General features: G+C 34.9%; 1 protein-coding gene across 1 annotated transcript in view; it reads left to right on the forward strand.

Moving 5' to 3' along the window:
• VWA3B (von Willebrand factor A domain containing 3B) overlaps nt 1-22,019 on the forward strand; it is an 84,704-nt gene that overhangs the window by 37,331 nt on the left and 25,354 nt on the right. The window contains exons 16-24 of the mRNA XM_010575814.1: nt 1,166-1,341; nt 2,015-2,179; nt 3,277-3,316; nt 3,437-3,593; nt 7,919-8,037; nt 10,861-10,911; nt 13,009-13,228; nt 20,162-20,282; nt 21,096-21,220. Of these exons, the coding sequence (XP_010574116.1) occupies nt 1,166-1,341; nt 2,015-2,179; nt 3,277-3,316; nt 3,437-3,593; nt 7,919-8,037; nt 10,861-10,911; nt 13,009-13,228; nt 20,162-20,282; nt 21,096-21,220 (1,174 nt within the window). The remainder of the gene's footprint in view (nt 1-1,165; nt 1,342-2,014; nt 2,180-3,276; nt 3,317-3,436; nt 3,594-7,918; nt 8,038-10,860; nt 10,912-13,008; nt 13,229-20,161; nt 20,283-21,095; nt 21,221-22,019) is intronic.

Here is a 22,019-nt window from a genome sequence, read left to right on the forward strand (position 1 = left end):
CATGGAAATTATTGTCCTATAGGTAGAGCTGGCTTGGTACTTCATGACTAAATTGCCACTCATTCGGATATGCTGATTGAAACATAAATTACATACAAATGTATTTTTTTAAAAGATGGCAAACACCATGAATGAAATTTAGCTTACTTCTTTTCACATTTTTTGATTTTACAATGTGTGGTTGCATATTCATGCCCTATTTATCCTTGCTTTTTATCAAAAAGTAAGTAATCTCTTAATTAAAAATAGTTTCATATTCAGCATCAGTTGAAAAACATGTTGAAAATCTCACAGTGCCAAGAATGACTGTTCAAAAAGAGGTCCTTCCACAGCATACTGAAGGCAGACTCCTGAGCCACTGTGGAAAAGTTTTCTGCATGTCCGATTCTACTGAGCTTCTGTTTGGGGAACAAACACAGACCTAGCTTCAAACATCAAGTTACCTGTAATCTCTACAGGAGCACAGCCTTAATTAAAAAATAGCTTGCCCAGTGCCTTACTTATCTGTGCAGTAATAGTACATAAGGAAAAAAGTACATTAAAAAAAATCAGATTTTTAAGACAGAAATCTATTAAAACCAGTAAGTTAAAATAAAGGTATTACAGATAAAGTGCAATAAAAGTGGAGAGTGCTGTGGAATGATTTCATATGTGTAAAAGGGCGTGTAGGATGTCCAGTATAAAAATGTATATAAGTGTTTATTTCAGAATTTTCATATTTTGTTTTTTATTAATGCTGGGACATAGGTGTATATACATTTGTGTGTATATATATATGTGCATATATATATGTGTGTGTGTGTGTCAGTTATTTTCATTGCTGATGGTAGGTTTACTCTTTCTCCCAGGATTCAAAGTGGCTATTACAGAACATTCTGACCTCATTAAAAATATATGAGGGTGTTGCCTTAAAAGTAATGAACATCTTTTAAACAGACTAAGAAACAACTTTGAAATAGTTTAAAAAACTAAGAATATTTTAGCCTCCTTTGAACTCCCCTTTGAAATGCAGACTAGGATAATAGAAAAAATATTTTGCACTGTTAGAAGCATATGAAATGAGTATTTAAATTACCACAAAACTTCAGCTTAGTGTTTTTTAAACCAGTGTTATAGGTTTGAAGTAATTTCTTGCTTGTTTCTTCTTTTTGTCACTTACAAGCAGGAATGACAAGCGTACACACAGTGTGTCTTCTGTAACTAAACATGTTGAAGAATTGAGTACTACTCTTATCAGTAGGCCACACTGTGCTTCAGAAGAGCCAGGACTGATACCACATCAGCAAATCTGGCAAACCACGGCTGACAGTCCAGCCCGAAGGAAGAAAGCATTATATGCAGGTAAGACTGACATGAACTGTCATTGTTAGCAGAATTTATTCACTAACTTGAAAAGATTCTGTTAAAAATAGCAAAAAGCACCCCTCATCGTAGGAACAAATGAAGCTTTTGATGATTTAAATAATCATCTTTCTGAAATTCTAACTTCTCTTCATTTTTAATTTTCAGCTCTCTTGATCACTTGACCCAAACAGACAAACTATTGTCTGCTCATTTAAGCTTCATCACAGGCCCCACAATGACGAATTAAACATTTTGATGGAATGTTTTGAAAGCTCTGTAAACAGTTTTTTAGCAGTAGATATTAAACCCTTATCTCTTTTTATTCTAAATAAGTATATCATTGGCAAGAAAGAAGAGTTGATCTATGTTTCACTACTTACAGCATTACTTACACTAATATTTCTCCTTACTACACCTGTAACACTCTTTCTCTATGAAGTATCCTTTTTATGCAGTCTGAAACCAAGTTTACCCAGCTGATGTGAGAGAAAGCTTCATCTTTGGGAAAGTACAAAGTACAAATTAGTGCTGAAGTAATTCTGTCTTTGAGGTCTTGTGTAGGCAGTCCGTTAAAAATTGGGACTGGATACCAAAGAGGAACTCAAAAATCCCAGGCATGTATTTGAGCAGTAAGTTAGGTCTTCATTTCTTCCCCTTCCAACACCTACAGAGCAAACAAGGACGAGTCTGCTGCGAATCCTGAGCCATAGTGTGAAATCTAGGGAAGAAAGCCCAGAGGAAGGAACATCTCCTGAAAAAAAGAGTTTTTCTGTCAAAAAGAGCGTGAAATGTACAACCATTTTCAAAGGCAAGTTGACAGAACAGGAAGATGTGGGTGGGGAAGATGGTAACTTTTCTCCTGCTGTATTTGTAACCAACGGTGCCTTGTTTGAGGCAAAACTGTGCAGACCTGCAGCACAAAGGACTGGAACGCAGGAGAGATGCAGAGAGCTGGACACACAGGAGCGTATTGTAACAAGGGCCTTACAGCTGCGGCCAGACTCCTGCCAATGCCCAAACTATTCGGTTTACAACAGCTTAGTTATGCCCACAGTATGCAACAGCTGTGATACAGCTATGCCTTAGACTGTTGAAGGGGTATCACCATTGCTTCTTATCAACAGAATTAATAGATCTTGTTATACAGTAATAGATTGTTTTTGTGGTACAGTAATTTGTAGTTATGTTCAATGTTGAGGTTAAAGCTGAAAGTGGTGGTTCTAATTCTGTGGTACCAATGTACAAGGAGGTTGCATTTTATTTATATGCTTAGACCTGCAAAAAGCATGCTCTCTGGGACAGACACCTATGTAGAGACAAAAGTATTTTCAATACTTGGATATACATCCAGATGATTTTCATTTCTCTCAGTAATTCATGCAACTCTGAACTTAATGATAGGTCCTCTAAGATGTTCTAAAACCTCACATATGATACTTAAAGATGTTTGACTTTTTTACATTTCAGCATCTTATTTTTAGTTCTTTGTATACTTTTTATACAGATTTTCATAGTGCCATACCTTAAATTGGCCACTCCTGACCATCTCATTAGCGATACTACTTGGTATTACATCTTGAACTGGGGAATAAACTGGTTAATCTTTCATTTTGGGTTATAAGAAATAAAAACATACAAGGTTGTTGGTTTTTTTTTTTTAAATTAAATTATTCCCCACCTGTTTTATAAATTTCTTCATTGATTAATTAGGGCTCATGAGGCACTCTCACTATTGATCAAGCACCAAGAAACATAGGAAACATAATTCTCATTGATTAATTTAGCAACTGAAACAGACATTATTGTGTAGTCTTTGTGACACTGCTAGTAGGCTCAAATAAAAAAATGATGCTATTCCATGTCAGCTTATTTATGTATACTTCTGTTTGCACAAAAACTGAGAGATAATGAAATGCAAATGTTTTATCTTAGATCTGAAAATGCAGAAAGCTGTGAAAAGGACATCTAAAAGGTATGTGTGTGCATATATAGATACATCACAAAACCCATATTTTGTATTTTTCTTCAGTCATTTCAAACTTCTCAAATGTATTTCTACCTTGTGCTCCATCTTATAGTCTCTTTTTTCTAGTTCTCTAGATATGTCTTCAGCTCTTTGGTTAAAGACCCATGGCTTGGTTGCCAGGCGACTCACCATCATGGATGCCTTAGCTCCTACAACTGTCCCTCATGGTATCAAATACATCCCAGTTCTGGACAAGCATGTAGTTTCTAAAGCATTTGATGAGGTAAAACACTTACGCTGTTTCAAAGGAAACATAAAAACATGGTACTGTTTTCAAAAGGATTTTTTAATTCATTTCCATAAATGTCATAATTACATTCTCTAGTATTCATTGTAGATGGTTGATGTGCACTAAATGTATAATGCATATCTGAATGTTCATTCATGAATCAATAAGAAGGTAAAACTGATAGTTAATAGTATTTCTTGCAGACTTGACCCTTAAGTTTTAGAGCTATATATTTTTCTTTCATGGTTACCAGTTGATGGCAGTGTGCAGCCATTGGGTGTTCAGCAATTTCTTGAGCACCACAGTCTCTGCTGATACATATTAATTCACTGGAGTATGTATTTTAGGTCCATAAAGTCATTTGGAAAACTGTGCATGTGCACAGTTTGTGGATTTGTGCATTCTCAAGGTTTACATGTGTTGGCTAAGACCTTTTTAAGGTATTGGAATTCAGGAATTAAAATTTAATTCTGATAGGTGTAGATAATTGTTAGATTGTGCAAAGATCACAATGAATTGTGTACCATGAAGCTCTAATTGCCATTCCACTTAAAGGAAATCCATTTTGTGGCAAGTTGCTTTAATTCTTCTTGTGTGATGCATCCTATGAAAGTCCTACAAATATGTTGCAGCTTGTTTTAATTAATAAAGACTGTTTCTTTAAACAATATTCAAAGAAAAAGCTAAACAGCACCTGTTTAAATAAGGGGTGAGCAAGCATTCTGTAATAGGGTGTGATATAGAGCTAAGTAAAATATTTATAACAAATGTACACATTTGTACATTTTAAAGTTTTCATGTTTGTTTTTTAAATTTAGGAATGGGAATTTTTGCTATAGCATGAAGATTGTGGAAGCAAACCCAGATGCTCTGTTTTAGTAAAACCAAGTCAAAACCAAGATGTTTAAGGATTTTTTTGAAGTGTGAGATTTTTTTTATATGCAATCAAAAGATGGCTTTTTGTATCAAAAGCATTAAAAAATGTATATTTTAACATTTCAGATGTAAAATAGCCATTTTTCAAAAAAATCAGACGTTCAATGATTACAAAGCTATAAAACTATCTACTGTAAGTGAAATATCAAACAAAACACACTGTGATTTTCACATAACTCTTACATCTAATTTCTGAGCAGTCACTTCTTTTCCCATCTTCTTCCAAATATGCCTACTTGTAGAGCTCTTTCTTCCATGTTTCTAAATGAAGACCCCTTTGAATCCTTTTCAGACAATCCTGAGCTGCATTTGAACTGCTATTTGCAAAAGCAGTACTCTGTAAAACAATGATCTTTGAAAATAGTCAAAACTATGATTCAGCAAGTGCTATGTACAGGTAATTTTTAATGGCAGTTCATGGGAGCTTACGGTAGTCTAGTTCACGGCTGAATTTTGTTAAGTGTTCTTAGAATGAACAGCTGCTGTACAGAATCTGAACAGTGATCCCTGGGCTTTCTTTAGGTTCAGGGATATAAACACAAGATAATATATCATTTTTACCACTTTTTCATACCTGCTAATCCCCGTTAGTTGCATAGAGACACTCAGTTTCCCAGGCAGTGGAGAATTATTGTTCTATGTGTAGAGGCATGGATTTTTCTGGCTCTGAAGCAGATTATAGAAAGGAAAAAGAAAGTTGGGGGCTGCACATGAGATGGAATCAGTAGAATTTGTGAGCTATGGAACCCATTCCCTCAAGCTTCATGCCAGCGTATCAAGGAAAAGCAGAAAATAGGTTCTGAGACTAGACATAGAGCTTCAATAGGAGACATTAACAAATTGATTAAGAATCTTGATTATTCCACTACTTCAGAATACTTCATTGAAGATAATAAATGTACAGACATTTTTGCTTTCTTCCTTCCGAGATCTGTTTTCTTGGTGTGGAATGTAGACATCCTTGTTTGCTTTTCTGGGGATAGTATAATATTTATTTTTGGCCTTTGCTAGCAGTGATGGTGAAGTAACTATGAGCAGTTTTCTCACCTTGGAGATGCAGCAAAAGGTTTCTATGACAACTGTTCATTAACAAGAGGCTGACCTGTTGTTTTCAGCTCTGTGTGACCTATCAGTTTCCCCTGAGTTATTTCAAAGAGGTTAATTCATTAAACTACCCATCAGATTCATATCCAGAAAAAAAATGGCTTGGGGGCTTGTCTAAATTACACTATGGTAGTTCTGGAGCAAACCTTCCCTATAGAATCATGTGAGTATCTGTTGCAGACTGTGGTATCTTAAGTACAGCTTTGCAAGTCATGGAGTTTTGACTGAATGCTTTGCTCAAAAGAATCAAGTTCAGATTCAGCCAAAACCCTCATCTTTCTTTGGTCTAAAATAAGAAAGATTTCTTCCTAGGGTTATTGTGCTTTGGTTTTGTCTTTAAAAATTTGAAAATCTGGTTTTGAAATAAAAACCATTTTGAAGCAAGTGAATTCTTTTGATATGAAAGTTTAAGTATTTAATTTAGAAAATGACAAAACATTTTGGCACTAAAAAAGCTTCCCTGTGGTTTCTTTCAGTTGAATCTGTCAAATTTCACTTGACTTCATGAGCAGTTTTCATTGCTCTCAAAGTATGCATAATATTTCAAGTTTACTATTTGCTAAGAACATATTCCATTCTGGTTTCATTATTCAATACTGTAATAATGTGTTTATGTTTGTCTGCCCCTCATATCCTATTCAAAGTGTTTTATAAACTGTATTAAATATTCATTTTGCAAATGATGCTGTTTGTACTTGGCGTTACTCTGGGAATTTGTAATGGAAAGTAGGAGAGGGCTTCTACATGGTGAAGCCCTGCTGAAGTTTTATTAACTTGGTTTGAGTAACATAGCAGACAACAACCATGGCAGTATGGAGCTGGAAGAGGGTACTCTCAGTTCCTTGCCTTTAAGATTTCAAACTTCACCTGGAAATGACAGCTAGATTTCATGGCTCACAGTTCTGGGCAGAGATTTACCTCATCTGTCTCAGGCAAGATACTTCACTGACATGTTCCCATTAACTTTAGCTTCTAAGTGATCTTAAGATTAATTTAATATTAGGAGCTTTGATGTGGTCTGGTGCTGACATGACACAGATTTATTAATCAGAGTAAAGACGTCCTCAGAAAAAGAGGGGAATATGAAGTCAGACTGCTGCTCTGGAAAAAATGGTCATAGAGCAGTGATCGGGAATCCAGCTAGGCTGTGATGATTCAAACACAAATAAAACATCACTGAAAAATGTTCTCAATTAAAGAAGTTTTTTTATTGTTTTATTTTCTGATTGTTTGCCTTCTTCCCCCAACAGGGGTTTTAGTTTTATTTAAATTGAACCTCATCCATCTTTTTGTCATCTATATCCTGATCTCAGACAGGCACTTGGCAAGGCTTCCCACTCAACCATTTGTGTTGAAGACAGTTTTGGGGAGAGTAACACTCTCCATCTTCTCCATTTCTTTCTTGGATTTTTTTCTGTTTATAATCATTATCAGGACATTGATAATAAAATAGCTTTTCTTGTAGAAACTGCTGAGTAATTTAAGAGTTGAAGGATGGTGGGACTTTGGACTGAGAAATGGGAAGGTACCTTTCCTCCTATCATCTTTTTCTACCCTTTTCTCTGCCTTTGAAGATCTAATTTTAAGTGTATGACTTTCTATTTTATAATGAAGTTGACTTGTGTAGATGCTGTATTACAAGATTTGAAAGGTATTGAAGTTCCTGATTTTGACCAACCTAGTTAGGCTTCTAAACCTTCTTGTGGATAATTAAGATAAGGTTCAGTGAGCAATATCTACCTTGTTCACTCTTTGGTGATCAGTGTGATGATGGTGAAAAATGTCTCTCTCTCTTTAGTATTCTAATTCCTTAGAAAACATGTTCCTTCAGAATAAAAGTATTAAATACACTTAAGTAAGTAACTATCACACCTGTATGCTAGAATTAGATGCTAATAAGTATAAGAGTGTTGTTTTAAGGCAATACAATCTGGAATATGGTTATGATCTAGACATGCTTGTCTCCCTTCTGACCTACCCTTCCATTACTAAAATGAGTTGCTTGACAGTACTGATTTAGTTAGAATTAACTACTAGTTAGGAATCTTAATTTGCAACTTCTGCATAAAGGGATTGTATCATTTCAGAAGATTTTATTAACAGGCTGGAAACTATGTCTTAATTCTGACACTTCTTTGGGGTGCTCAGATCTTTCTGCAGCCTTCCAGTGTACCTTCTGGCTGCTCTGATCCTTGGACATGGACTCATGGGCATTCAGTTATTCTGGTAGAGTAAAAGTTGTATGATAAATGAAGTCTTTGTCTTTTATTGTATAATAGATATTACCGTTGGCACATGTTAGCAACGACAAGAAGCGGATCACACTAATTAATCCTCAGGTGGTGAATCTTGATGCCTATAAAAAGAAGCTGGAACAAGCAATTAAATCCTATGAAAGGCAAGTCTTCTCATCAGAAATTTATCATGTTTGCAGTCTAAATTCAGATTTTTCTTATGTAGTGGGTATTTGCTCACACATGCTTTGCCCAATACTGGTAATTCTGCATGTTGACACACTTTAATCTGCCATCAACCTGTTGGAGAAATGTTTATTTTCTTAAAAAAAGAAAAAAAAAACCAGAATGAAAAAAACAGATAATAGGCAAGGAGATAATAAATAATATGTTGCTCATATTATGTTGGTTCAATGACAAAAAAAAAAAAAAATCTTTTATTTTCTGGGAATAAACCTGAAAGACATCAGCCCTGGGGAGGAATCTCCCCTAAACATAACGTGCTAGCCAGACTTTTAGATTTCTAAATCCATAGGCTGACATTTAAATTAGTGGCCTGCTTTTTGCTGCCAGCTGCCTAGCACCTAATTATGGATGCAAGAATGTAACTGAGGCATCTATAAGATACTGACAATTTTTTTTTTTTTTTGAGACATATGTGTTGTGCTTATTAATTAAATGTTCATAAAAGCACATCAGAAGTAAACAGGACAAGGACGTTAGATCTCTAAGCTATTTCTTTCCTTGATCTAACTTTTGTGCATTTTTTTGGAGTAATGCAATTATTTGACTGCTAATATAATTCAGTACGCTTATGAGAGCTTTGTCTAGAATTGTTTTAATAAATAAGATATCTTTTTCAGGCTGTATTCTACTAACATTTACAGATGTAATTATTTTATATGACAAAAAAACCCCTTGATGACAAGTGTTTAGGTTTTGGTTTTTGATGAATTCCACTGAGGCCCTTTAAGGTTTTTTTTCCCTCTGTATTGCTATGATCATACCAGTTATTTTTAAAGCATGTATATAGCTCTGTTTTTCATTCCCATTTCCTATTTCTAAATGTATCCATCTTTTGTGGTAAAAATCAAGAGTTCTAATTTCCAAATGCTGCTTGCTATGTCTAATATTAATGGAGTTCAGTGAATAAAAATCCATTGTTTTTGTGTGCTCTGTCACTGAGACAATACTATTATTATCAGGTTGATGAAGAACTGATTTCATCTGGATAGATGAAATCTGGATTTGTCACTCATTTTGATAGAAGGTTCAAGTGGTGTATTTTTGATGGTGACTTCTGAAAAAAGTTCAAGTTTTTCATTGCTGTGCCATACTATTGACTATTTTACTTTTATTGACTTCAATTTGAGGGAAAGAAAAGTGTTTTCTCGTTAAACTCTGATGATCTTCTACTGACAGCATTTTCACAGTCTACTTAAAACTTTGGTGACTGGAAGTGCTGTTTATTTATGTTTATCCATAGAGTTCAATGAATCAGTGAATTTACAATAGTAGGATTGAGTTTCCTACTTCAGTGAAAAAGATGTATAGAAGAGAAATCTGCCTGAAGATCCTTAAAATTGACAATGTAAAAAAGAGTTCTCATTGCTTTTCCTCTACATGTGAAACAGCAACCCAGTCAAATTTATTTTGCTCTAAATGTCACAGTACTTTTCCAGTAATTGAATTTGCAAAGGCTGCAGTTCAGCTTTGTGAATAGTGATTGGTCACAAATTTATTCTGACATCTATGGATGAGACAATACATCAGGGCATGAAGGTTTCAAGAACAGAAGCAAGCATGACAATATCTTCCCCATACGTAGATTGACCTTAGCATCGGATTTAGAGGGGAAAAAAGTGGCGAGGGCAGAAATTTTTTGCTCTGACAAAGAGAATATCCAGTATCAAAGGAGAAAAATGTTGGAAGCTTCAAAATGTGTATGATCTTGTATAGCCAGAAGCTTTTACAAATGAGTTAGTTATGAGTGTGCACATTTAAAAGTATGAAATAGGCAGTGAAGCATACTGAGACTGCAGATTGTGAATGAATTAAGTGATTTACATTCTAAAAATGCTGGGGTAGTAGATAAAATGAATCACCATAAAATTAATATTCAAAATCTGGTGATAATGAGCTTTTTTGTACAAGCACCAGTAGATCTGGCAAGACTGTTAAAAGTCTAATGGTTACAGTTTTTCCTAACAATGAATTTGTTCTTGTATTTCCAAAGGAAGTTTGGAAATTTTTCTAGAATTACAGCAATTAGGATCATCAGTAAAGGTTTATTTCTATAGTATGAAATGAGGTAATTGAGTGATGGCTTAATTGTTTGAGATGTTAATAGAGAAAACTGTAAGTTAGATGACCTAATAAGAGTTTATAATTTATGTCTAAAAAGCAACAGCAGAAAGTTTAGGGGTGCTTTTACAAGATCTCAGAACTGCATTGCTTTGGGATAATCACTTCTGTTTTCCTGTCAGTAGTTTTTCTTCACAGCCAGAGTTTAATGAAGTAGAAATCTGAATGGCACAACTGAGGGGTTATCTTAGCATGAAAAAAAAAAAAAAAAAAGCAGCATTGCTCTCCATGTGTCTTCAGGCTACAGTTTGCTGAAACTGTTTAATTGGAGGAACTGTGCTTAGCTTAACTGGCATTTAATCAGTTTCATTATTTGATTTAGCTTGCTGGTGCTGAAGAGAACCATCTATAGAAAATCCTGGCAGGAAACGGCAGTGATTGCTATTAATCCTTCTATGACCCTGAAATAGTCACACTGCTGCTTGGTGGAAGATGCTGTTTTCCCATCTTCTCTTGCAGTTGATAATTTCATAGCTGAATAAGGATACAATTTGATGATACAGTGCTCTTGGAATACAAATCAGTGCAGATATCTTAAGAAACTGTGTTTATTTGCTAGATTTGAGATGATCAGATGCACAAGGAACTGCATTCCCTCAAAAACTGCTTTACTTTCTTAATAGGCGCCTAAACCTAGTTATTTGGAGAGCACTATCTCAGGAGGAAAGAGACAAGTAAGCTATTACCTTTTGGTTTTCTAACTTACCTCTGAAAGGCTGGTCGTAAATATTTGATACTTTTTGATTGCTATTTCGGTAACCAGCCTTACTTTCAAAAATGTGTATTTAATATGGAGTAATATTAAATTCTGGACCTCCTTTTTGCAGTGCTGATTATTTTTAAAGGAAAGGGCTTGCATTCCATTTGAATGGTGCTGGTCTGTTCTTAAGGAGTGTCAAGTGGCAGGGCCTTGGGAGGGCAGGGTGTTGTTGCCTTTGGCATCAAGGTAAATCTCTCATCTGGTGAAGACCACTTCAGTGGCTGGTTTGCAAAGGTATAATAAGCACCTTTACAGCATGTGCTGGAACTGTATATCACATTGCAAGTTTGTACTACTTTAACTAGCTTATTTCTGTATATTGATTTAGAAAACTAGTGACTGCATAAACAAGACTGTGATCAGTGAATTTAGCATCTGTTTACTTCAGAGAATAAAGTAAAGATAAATTAATGAAAACTGAATGGGCATGAAATATTCCTAGGCAGAAAAATGGGAATTAAAACTAGAATGCTTTTAAGAAGACTTAAGCTAGTGAGCAAAAAATACACACTTCTGTCATCAGGAAGAACTAAAAGCCCATTCTGGTGCAGAGAGGAAGTGAAGGCTGTTGAACAGAAGAACAGCATATAAATAAAAAAAGGAAATAGATGTCTGTTTGTAGAGAACGAGTTGTAGAGCATAGAAATTTGACAGAGTGGTATCCAAACTATTTTATTGTTGGTTATGTATGGCCAATTATGTATATAAGGAAAAAAAGTCCTAGCAATTGTACAGTCTGTTGCTAGAGGAGCATATGAAAATTGTTAATATTGGTGCATAGAAATTGAAATATTTGATCTATTTCTCTTCTAAATTTACAATTTGAATGATCATGTTCATGTATTACAAAAGGATGACAACATACTCTCAAAATAAGTAACCTGGAAGGAGAGAGTAATAAACAAAGTCTACTAACATAGTCACATGAGTCCTGAAATAATTGGTTGAGGAGCTTTCTGGTTCCCTAGTGTGTATTATCTCAGGTACCAGAAATTCAAATTTACTAGAGAAGTGGTAATATTGTGCTTGTGTTCAAAATGGTTGAGAGATCAAACTCAGGAGGTAAGTTAGCTTGACATTGATTATAAATTAATAATGGATTCAAGTAATAGAGAACAAAATCTAGGTAAATATACTGGTCAGGTTAATTTCAATACAAAGCAGTTCCTGGAGGAGTACAGAGATAAGCAGTGACAAAGAGTGGGGCAACGTGGTAGGCATCAAATTGGTTGTATGTATTGGTAAGACAGACAAGTACTCTCCCCAGTTCTAGGTTTCATGTTTTTTTAAATGTTGGCAAAGCTGTAGAGAACAGCTACTTTTTGAGTACTAAAAAGAAGTATGTTACTTCCAATTGGAGTTGTAAAGAATTCTACCTGTTCTGGATTTTGGAGGGTTCAGTTTGTTTGTTTTTTATCAATAAGATTACTGTATCTAATTCACCTTTTGGTTTATAAGTACCTTCAGTGTGTAGTTTCAAACTGGCTCTTTAGTCTAGTGGACATTGACATAATCTGAGCCATGGATAGAAGCAAACTCCTGATCACTGAGTGAAATTGAGCAGCACAGGACTGACAGGAATAAACAGCAGGAGATTATCTCTTTTTTATGTGATCAGTCAAGACTGATGTGGCAAATCAGGACTTAGTAGGTGTCTGGTGCCATTTTAGATTGTCTAGATGCTTGCCACTTCACCCTATCTGCTGCTCTAGAAGGGCCAGGGATTTCCATACTTTCTCACTCATATCTGCAAGTTCTTTACTGATGCCTCACATATTCTAGAACATATAAAATGGCACCAGACATCTATGCTCAGCCACTTGAATTGCTCTGTAGATGTTTTTCTATGAGATATGGTTAAGCCAGATGTGATTGTTTGACTAAACAATAGCAGCTGGATGAAACACAAGAACTTTATGCTTTGTGATTCTATTTGTAAAGTACTGCCAAAATTAATTTTTTTCCTACTTGTGATTACTAATTTTTTTTAAATATTTTTTTTTTTTTTTAGATTTAAAGAGGATGGGCCAGTCCAATATATGCAGCATAGAGAAGCTTTGCTGGAGGCTTTAGAGAATTTGGGGTGGCCAATTTCCTATGAAGATGTAATATTGTTAGAAGATGAGATACTGGCAGCATTAACATATATACAACAAGCCTCTGATCTTCAGGAAGCTGTCAAAAAGGAAACTGAAAAAAGCTCAGAATCACACATAAGCAACAATAAAAAGGTAATAGATTGGAAGGGATTCCCCCCTCCCCCTCGATAGTCCTCTTCAGTATGTGCTTCTGGAATAATTTTGTTCCATGATTAGAGCTGATAAAGTAGGCATTTAGCATGATGCTATATATATGGATAGAGGAAAGAAGGTAGTTAAAAAGGGAGCAAGCTTTCAATGACTTTTTTGAAGTACCAGGGAAGCAGAAGTTCTGAAGCTGACAGCATCACAGAAATCGAGCCTCTTAGAAACAAATCTGAGCAAAGTATCTTTATCTCCTCTGCAAAGACAGCAGAGATATATATGAAAGAAGGATATATTAAAGGCAATTATGATATAAGATTTGTGGTTGGGTTAATATCTGATAAACAGGACTAAAAGATCTTGTAATGTTGGAGTAATTCACTGTAATCTTCCATGGCATCTTTCTTGTAAGCGAAAAGGTGAAGAGAAGAGGTGGCATTTAGCTTCATATTCAGACACTAAAATTTAGCTGTCCATAAAATGTATGCCTACATGAACTGATAGCTAATCTCACAGTGTTGTGAATGGAGTCAGTGGCATCTGGAGCTCATCCTGAAGTGAACACCTACTTTTGGCAGGCCAGAGTGCTCTCTCCACTCCCTTAATACAGTAGCAGAAAGTAGTCTAGCTACTCTGAAACTGAAGTTTGTGACTTTTGATCTATATATATATATATATATATATGTCCCCCAGATGAACCTCTGATTTTATTTGGAACACTATTGAGAGGGTTAATGAAATGCATATGCAAATATATGAAGCAATAAGTACAAAAATAAGGCTAGTGAGTTATTTTAGGCTGCCCTATTGGAAGAGAGGATATATTTTTTTCAGTTTAGCTCTTTCTGTGGTCAGAAAACATATCTTAGGTTACAATGTTGTATTCTTCTATGATTATTTTCACTCTTTCAGAACATTCTTGAAAATGAATTGATTCTACCTTAATGGTTTTACCTTCAAGATATGAGTATGAATTCTCAGGGAAATGAAAAACAGACTTTTATATTTTTAAAAGTGATTTAATCTTCCCCAGTGGAAAGATTTCTGTATACACTATTGATTCTTTGAAATTCAAAGTACTTACCTCTGAAAAAACCAAAAAATTTCTCTTATTCAGTTTCAATTTTTTTCATCTAAAATCTTCATCAAACAGTGCTTCACTGTGAGTGCTGCTGCCTCAGTAGTACTGCTGTTTAGGTAGGGTAGTACTATGATAATATTAAAATAAGCTCTCTGGGAAATTAATAAGAAAGAAAATCTATTCTCAAACCTCTAAGTTCTAATAGAGGATAAGTAGAATAGAGAATTAATCATAAAGCTCATATATTAATATATTCCTTTTCCTGTTCATTGTTTTATATCATTGAGTGAGAGGAAACTGCTCTTTAACTGAACTTGAAGGTGGAGTTGGCCTAGTTGCAGTGAATGCTGAGGAGAGTCCTAGGCTTTGTATTATGTAGGAAGCATAATCAAGTGATCATAGTAGTTCTTTTTTGCCCTGATATATGCAAGTATAAGTATATAAATATGTATATATATGCACACATACATACATCAATTTGAAGAGGTAAGCTAAGTGAAACTCAAATGAGCACAGTACAAACATAGACTGTGGGTTCTCAGCAATGAATGGGAATGTACAATTGGAATTTACAAATGTAAATTATGCCAAGTGTCCATATTCTCTGCTTACCAGAGTATACCAAAAATCTTTACATACTATGACATAAGTCACAAAAAATTATTTGCATTAAATGGAATAGAATGTATTATGATAGCATAGACCATGTATGAAATTAAGTCATTATGGAAAGGATCACATTCAGGTTTCTGTAGTTTTTGAGATTTTTTTTTCATTAAGACTGTACTTTTGAAAACATTTTAATGTCTTCAAAAAACAGATGATCTTGATTCATTTTACATTACTCTGAAAATATTACATTGCTACTACAGTGATTTTGATTATTGATTTTACCTCTGCCATATAATGTCCCAATACAAGAGCAGCAGAAACTTGTTCATGTTTCATTTGCTGACTGTATTTTTACTGTTGCCTTGAATCAACCAATGTGTGCTCTCAGACATGATGTGATTAACATTGTGCAATCACTTATCCTGAGTCAACCTGCTTTAGGAGCCTAATCAGAGCACCATCTTCAGTAATTGCTAATCTGCAACTGAAAGGCTTTAAGAGTGAGAGACAGAAATGTAGATGTAATTAGAGTTCTCTTTAGGTGGTGAAAAAAGCAGTGGAAAAACCCAGAAGAAAATGGGGAGCCTTTTGAAAATGCTGTCAGAGGTTTTTCCAACTGTGATGTCTGTCTACAAAATGGGTGTAAAAAAATAAACTGCCAGCTGAAATACATTACAGCAAGGAAATAGTTGATATGGCACTGAATGAAAATTGTCATTGCGAGATGGTAGAAAAATCACAATTATCCTGGAGGTCTACTCAACAAAGCAGACTTCTAAATTTCCTGCTAATTTTTTTTCACTAAATTCAAGATAAAACCCCTTAGTTTTTAGCATTTAAGGTTCATAATTACCTACACAACTTCTTAAAAGAATTAGTAATCCTTTTTGGATGTCCTTGCTATGAGAGCTTTCCGTTTAAGCCCACAACTGAATTAATGGTCTGGTTATCCTCCCTCTGTGCTCTGACCTTCTCTGGGAGTTGTGCTCAGGCTGCTATGTTTGCACTTATCTGTGAAAGGTAGGGTATTCCAGTGCCTTATTGGAGGAGGATGAAGTAGACAACCATCTTCACAGGGCCATGAGATGACCGAAGACCTCTAGTGATGCAAGAAGTAAATGCTTTGGGAAATGAGCAAATACTTTTTGTTTTTATCAGGCAAAATATAAAACACTGAACGTTGATGATTACCTAATTGGAGGGCTACTTGTAGACTGTATTTTACTTATTTTACTCAGTTCCTTTTGCTGTACAGATTAAAGCATGGCTTGACAAAAATATTTCTCTTCAGGCTGGCACTCAGCTTTCATCTAAAGATATTAAAAATGAGGAATGTACCATTTACTTTTTTTTTTTAATAAGTAACTGCTTTGACTTAAAATATGGTATCTGTTTTCTATTTTGAACTTGTCAGGCATAACAGTCAGCCATCATTTCTTATGATGGTTTTTTTTTCTCACTGAATTTTAAAGCTGTTTGCAACATGATGTCACTTAGTAAAAGGAATTGTTCAGGGTCCCCTGCCCACTTCTCATTAGGCAACCTCAGGTCTACTGGGGTCATGATGTTACTATTCTCCAAGCATGATAGCTTCCAGGACAGTTTTGTGCATTCTGTTAAAGGCTGTAACATTTTCATGTAAAGTATTTTTTTCCCCACTGTTGTAATCGGGGCTTTAATAGTGATGGAGAACATTTCCTCTCATACTAAATATTTCTATTTCTGCATATGAATGGACTTCAGATTCTGCAGAGAAATAAAGCTGCATTCATTGCTAAGGATTAACTCTCATTAAGAATATACTTTTAAAAGTACTGTGTTTCCCCTTAGGATAAGCTCGAACGTGCAAGGCTTACGCTTGTTTGTGACCCTGCTGAATGGTGACTATGTGATTAAAAATAACTTAAAATAGTTAATAGGCATAATGTGTTTTGTAAAGCATGTTTATTTGGGTGGAAAGGGACCTCTAGTGACTCACTGAGTCTGTTCTTTCTGAAAAATATGTTTCTTAGACAATTGATTTAATTATTCCTAACAAAATATTTGTAGCTGAGACTTGATTCTTTACAAGAATGGAAATTCTGGATCTCCCTTGGCAGTTTCTTCTATTTCCTGGTGTCCTATTTCTTACACTCCTCATTCTTCCTCACTGTTTAAGGATTACTAATTGCTTTCTGTTGATACCTTTTTTGCATTCATATGTTTCCTAAACAGCTTGGCCTGTTTAGGCCCCTGCCTTTGTTCTTGTGTCTGTTTAGGGACACAAGGGAAAACAAGCATCCCAAATAGTGCAACAAGAAAAAAGTTATAACTACCTAGAAATGTCAATTTTTCCATTGTCATCAGTGAAGTAACCTGCTGGACAGACAGCATGTAGCTACAAAAAGTTAGGCTCTTTCATAAAAATGGACTGTGGTCTACACACAATGGGCTTGTTGCCACTGACAGCCTGGGAAAAGCAGTGGTTGCTTGGCTCTAGAGGTGTCAGGATTGTGAAAAGCCAAAGTTAGAGCCAAGATACATGGAGATCTGTGGATAGTCTTCCTATCCATTCTTAGTTATAGTAGGAAAGTGCAAAAACTAATCTCTTTGAAAGGGAATTTAAAAATGTAGCAGGTATTGGCAGAGGTAAACAAAATCTCCTTCACCTCATGGTTTAATGCATTGCCTTCAACAGAAGCAGAGCTAAACAGGGTGAAAATCCCTGAGAATCAGATGGGGCTCTTTTGTAATAAAAATATTGGAGAACGATAGCCCAGAAATGGGCGCTCTGACAGTGTCTGGGTCAATTGCGCTGAGCACCTAAACACTGTGTGAGACGAAGGACAGATGGATTTGAATTTAGTATTTCTGAGCCACCTGAATTTTGCAGGACTCGGCGTCCTCATTGTGGATGCCTGTGCAGTCTTTAGTATTTGGATTAATGCGAGTGCTGGAAGTTGCCCAAGTTATTAGTCAAGCTTTACAAATTAGTTGATAATAAATATTCAGCAGCAGCTGTCCCTTTGGAGCCTGAGGAATTAAGTAAATGGTATACCCAAATACCTTTTTGTGTCCGTGGAGCTGGAAGTCTTTGCACGCAAATCAGCCTTTGTTAGGTTGTACTTCAAGCAGTCAGTTGAGTGCTGTAAAAAGCCTCTGGTTTAGACTAAGTTTGAAAAACAGAACTGTTGATATAGTTTATATTCTGTAGCGGTAAATAATAAACTAGAAAACCACCACATTTCTCCTCTTTAAAATATCTCTTTGCCTTTTTGTGTGCGTGTTTTGCTTATTTTTAGGACTTTTTTTTTTTAGGATTGTTTGTGATTTTTGTATGGGAGATTGGAAAAAAGAGTTTGTGATAGTTATAGTGAAACTGAGAACAAACAATTTAGTCAAAGTTATTCCCAGCTTTTCTGTCATTATTGACTGTTACAGAAAATCAAGTATCAAAATCAAATATATCTTTTTAGGAAGAAAAATGTAATCAGACAAGGAAGAGGTCGTACACACCCTAGCAAGCAGGGGTTTTAGAAGCCTGTGAGTTATCATTGTTTTTCAGAACAGTGTGTAGATCTGTGGAAAAGTTTGAGATTTCAAGCTTGTGGTTTTATGATTCAAAGGAACTGTGTAAGAGATGGATACTTGCAAATTGTTTACGAGGTAGGCTAATAAATATGTGTTTTAAAAATTAATGGGGAAGCTGAATTATTTAACTTTGCACTTGCTTACAATTTGTATTTAGAAACATTATTGTGAGCAGTATGGACAAAATATTGTGAGCAGTATGGACTTTTTCAAGAATTAATTTGTGATTGTTGTAGTAAATATAAATTACAGTGTTATTCTTGAGGATTACTAAAATGTACTTATAAAAATACTGGGATTATGAACTTTTCAATATTAGAAAGAAAATATTCTTATATCATCAGTTTTCTTAATTTTCTCAGGAAAGCAAAATGTAAAGTGTTCTTTCACATTCTGACATATCTACATAATACTCTGATCGTCTCAAAACTTCCTGTAAGAGACGTGCCCTGAACGGGAAGAAATTTTTTCTTCTAGAAGAAAAAGGGATTCAGGAACATGATTTACTTTAAAGGCAAATAACACTGAGACTCCATAAAATGTTAATGTGAGATATAAAAGGCTTTAAGGTAAAGGAATATGGTGACTGTAAATTCAAGTATGCACAAACTTGGAAAGCCTGACAGTATATTTTTACATAGACCCCTTGAGATTTGTGAGTCTTTGACTATTTTTCACATACTGTGTTTCCCAGAGCCCCCTGCCTCAGTTGTTGTGTGAGATCCATTGTGCTTTTTGCATTCTTCATTCAGTTACTCCTAACTGCAGTCACTGACTTCAACTAGGAGTTGAGTTGGTCCACAGACAGAGAGCCCCACTGGTGTTTCTATTTTCACCATCCCGGTACGTGGTCCCCCAGACATATTTATGAGCAATTCAGCGGTAAGCTCCAGTGTCCTCTGTGGCTGTGGTACATTACAGGAGCTGTAGTCTGGGGAGCTGCCCCCCAAAGAGGAGAACTAGTGTACGAAGAACCCAAACTAGCAGGGCAGAATGATGGACAGTGGCAGCTCTGGAAATTGTAGTATAGTATTTTGCTAAGCTGGAATGTTTTAAAAATGATGAAAAATTTAATTTTTAATTTATAGTTTGGAAATAAACATTTTTCCCAGACACTTCAAGATTTTTTTCAATTTTTTTTAATTCTATATTTGAATTTTTTTTTTAATCAGTCATTCCATACAGTGAGGTACTTTTAATGAAAATAAGATTATTGTGAAGACTCACATATCTGGACAAAATGAATGTGTATAGAACATTCAATTATTCTGCAAAACCAGTTGATTTTTCCTTACCTCATCCTTGAATATGAATTGTACAACTTCTTTGTAAAATTTTTTCTAGGAAAATGGCAGCCAGAGCCATAATGCATCAAGGTAAATTTCTGCCTGAACACTCGAAAATATAGGTATTGTTATGACCATGTAAAACAGGATTTTATAGTGAAAACTCTTAGTTGATCTTATCTATGAGTACTTTCTGTAACATTGCTTCCTTTGTTTATAACTATTCTGAATGTTTAAAATAATTCCAGTTTACTGTGAATTATCTGCAGAGGTCATAACATTACATTGCCTAAATATTTAATTAATTCCAAAGGATAGATTGAGGCTGACAGGCTTAGCTGTTGTGGAAAAAATAATTGTATCAAATTACAGAGACTTGAAGAAGAAACTGTGAAGTCAAAGTCCAAGAAAAGACAAAAAGGCCAAGTATTTTTGATTCACAAAAGCCAAAAGGTGATTGCAAGATCTGATGTCACAGGATTTTATTATCCAGGTATATCCACATTTTAAATATTTTTTAGAGTTTCTTAATGCTGATAAAACATTAGTTTGGGTCAAAATTAGCTACTTCTATCTTAATCAGATTAAATATTACATCTGCATACTCATGAAAAATGAATATGTATCTTGTGTGTGCACATATATACATTTATAAAAAGACATACATTTTGTAAAGTTAGAAAGCAATGATACATTTATATAAGAAGAGTATGGAAGGAATTCCTATTAAGTAACTGAGTATCCAAGAGTATCAACTTATCTCTCTTTGATGTCTCCCTTGAATGTTGTTGTTGAGTGTTTGGCAAAAGCCAAGCTTCTCCGTGTGTTCAAAGAATTCACTAAATGCTTCTGCCTTTTTGTTTAGTTTTGAGCCAGAATGATTAGTAGGTAAAATTGTGTTCTGTTATTGCATAAAAAAAAGTGTGTGTGTGTGTGTATGTGTGTTTATCTTTGTGTTACCATTACTTGTTTTTTTAAATTACTTTTTTTTAACTGTGGTAATAGTTTCATTATGTCAACAATCATCCACCTGATGAGCTTACAGATTTCAGACCTGGGCTTGAAAATTATTCTTTATTTTATTTTTATGGCATTATTAGGAATCGTTACTAAACCTGTGTGGTTTTTTTAGGTACAAATTTCTCTATTGCCCTAGCACAGCTTACCCTAGCTAAATGAAAATGAAGAATGTATAGTATAGACACGTTTGACCTCAATGATGTGTGACAGCCTATAGGATTTTAAAAAAATTTCCACAAGGGGTAAAAGACAAATAATTTGAATATTTTATTGTGTTGTTTTTCAGGAACTGTGATAAAGAGTATCAGTTCTACCTATGCACTTGTTGACTTCAGCAATGGGGAGATCTGGACTGTACCTGTGAAGTTCACTATACCTGTGGGAGGTGCTATGCCGTGCCCACATCTACAGGTCAAAAACTGTATTTTTTTTATGACAGCAAATATGCTTTCTTAATTTTGTTCATTTGATCACACATAGAATAAAGGACAGGGTCTTTTTTTTTAATCTTTAAAATACATCTATTTATTTCAAAGAAGAGTTTTTAGTTACAGTAATATCATGCTATTTTCAACACGCTATTTTTCATTTGTTTGGAGCTCATTTTCTTTGCAGTCCTATTCCTTTGATTATTAGCATTCTTTTTTCTTTTCTTTATAAAACATGAATATTTGCCCACCTATGGAAGAAAGGTGAGCTATTTACCAGCAGACTGTCTCCTAGCACATAGATTATGAATCAAGGAGAGTCTTTTATACACAATGTGATGTACAGCAGGTTATAATCATTTGTTTTTCACAGCATGTTTTAAATCCAGCAGATAACCTTATACTAAGGCAAATAACAGTAATGGAGAATAAAATTCTTATTACATTTCTGGTTTTATTTAAAATTTTTCAGCTGACTATCTGCAATCAGTTTTTTTTCCAGGTGGTTCTTATTTACACAGGAGAGGGATGATGGCTACAGAAAGGATACAGAATGGATACAGCTGTTTTGAATACAAGAAGCATTTTTTATAACTGCTTTGCTACACTTAAAACAAGACAGACACATGCCTTTTTTTCTGTTTAAAATGAAGGCAAATCCTGATCTGGTAGATCCTCGTATTCTGTAAGGGGAACATCCAACTCTAGAGAAGATCTGTGGAATTTGATAGAAAATTGTGACTTCTGTGTTCATTTTTAAAATTGTTTTGTATAAGTCAGTT

The sequence above is a fragment of the Haliaeetus leucocephalus genome, unplaced genomic scaffold (genome assembly GCF_000737465.1).
Source record: "Haliaeetus leucocephalus isolate CR32 unplaced genomic scaffold, Haliaeetus_leucocephalus-4.0 Scaffold495, whole genome shotgun sequence".
Taxonomy (NCBI): Eukaryota; Metazoa; Chordata; class Aves; order Accipitriformes; family Accipitridae; genus Haliaeetus; species Haliaeetus leucocephalus.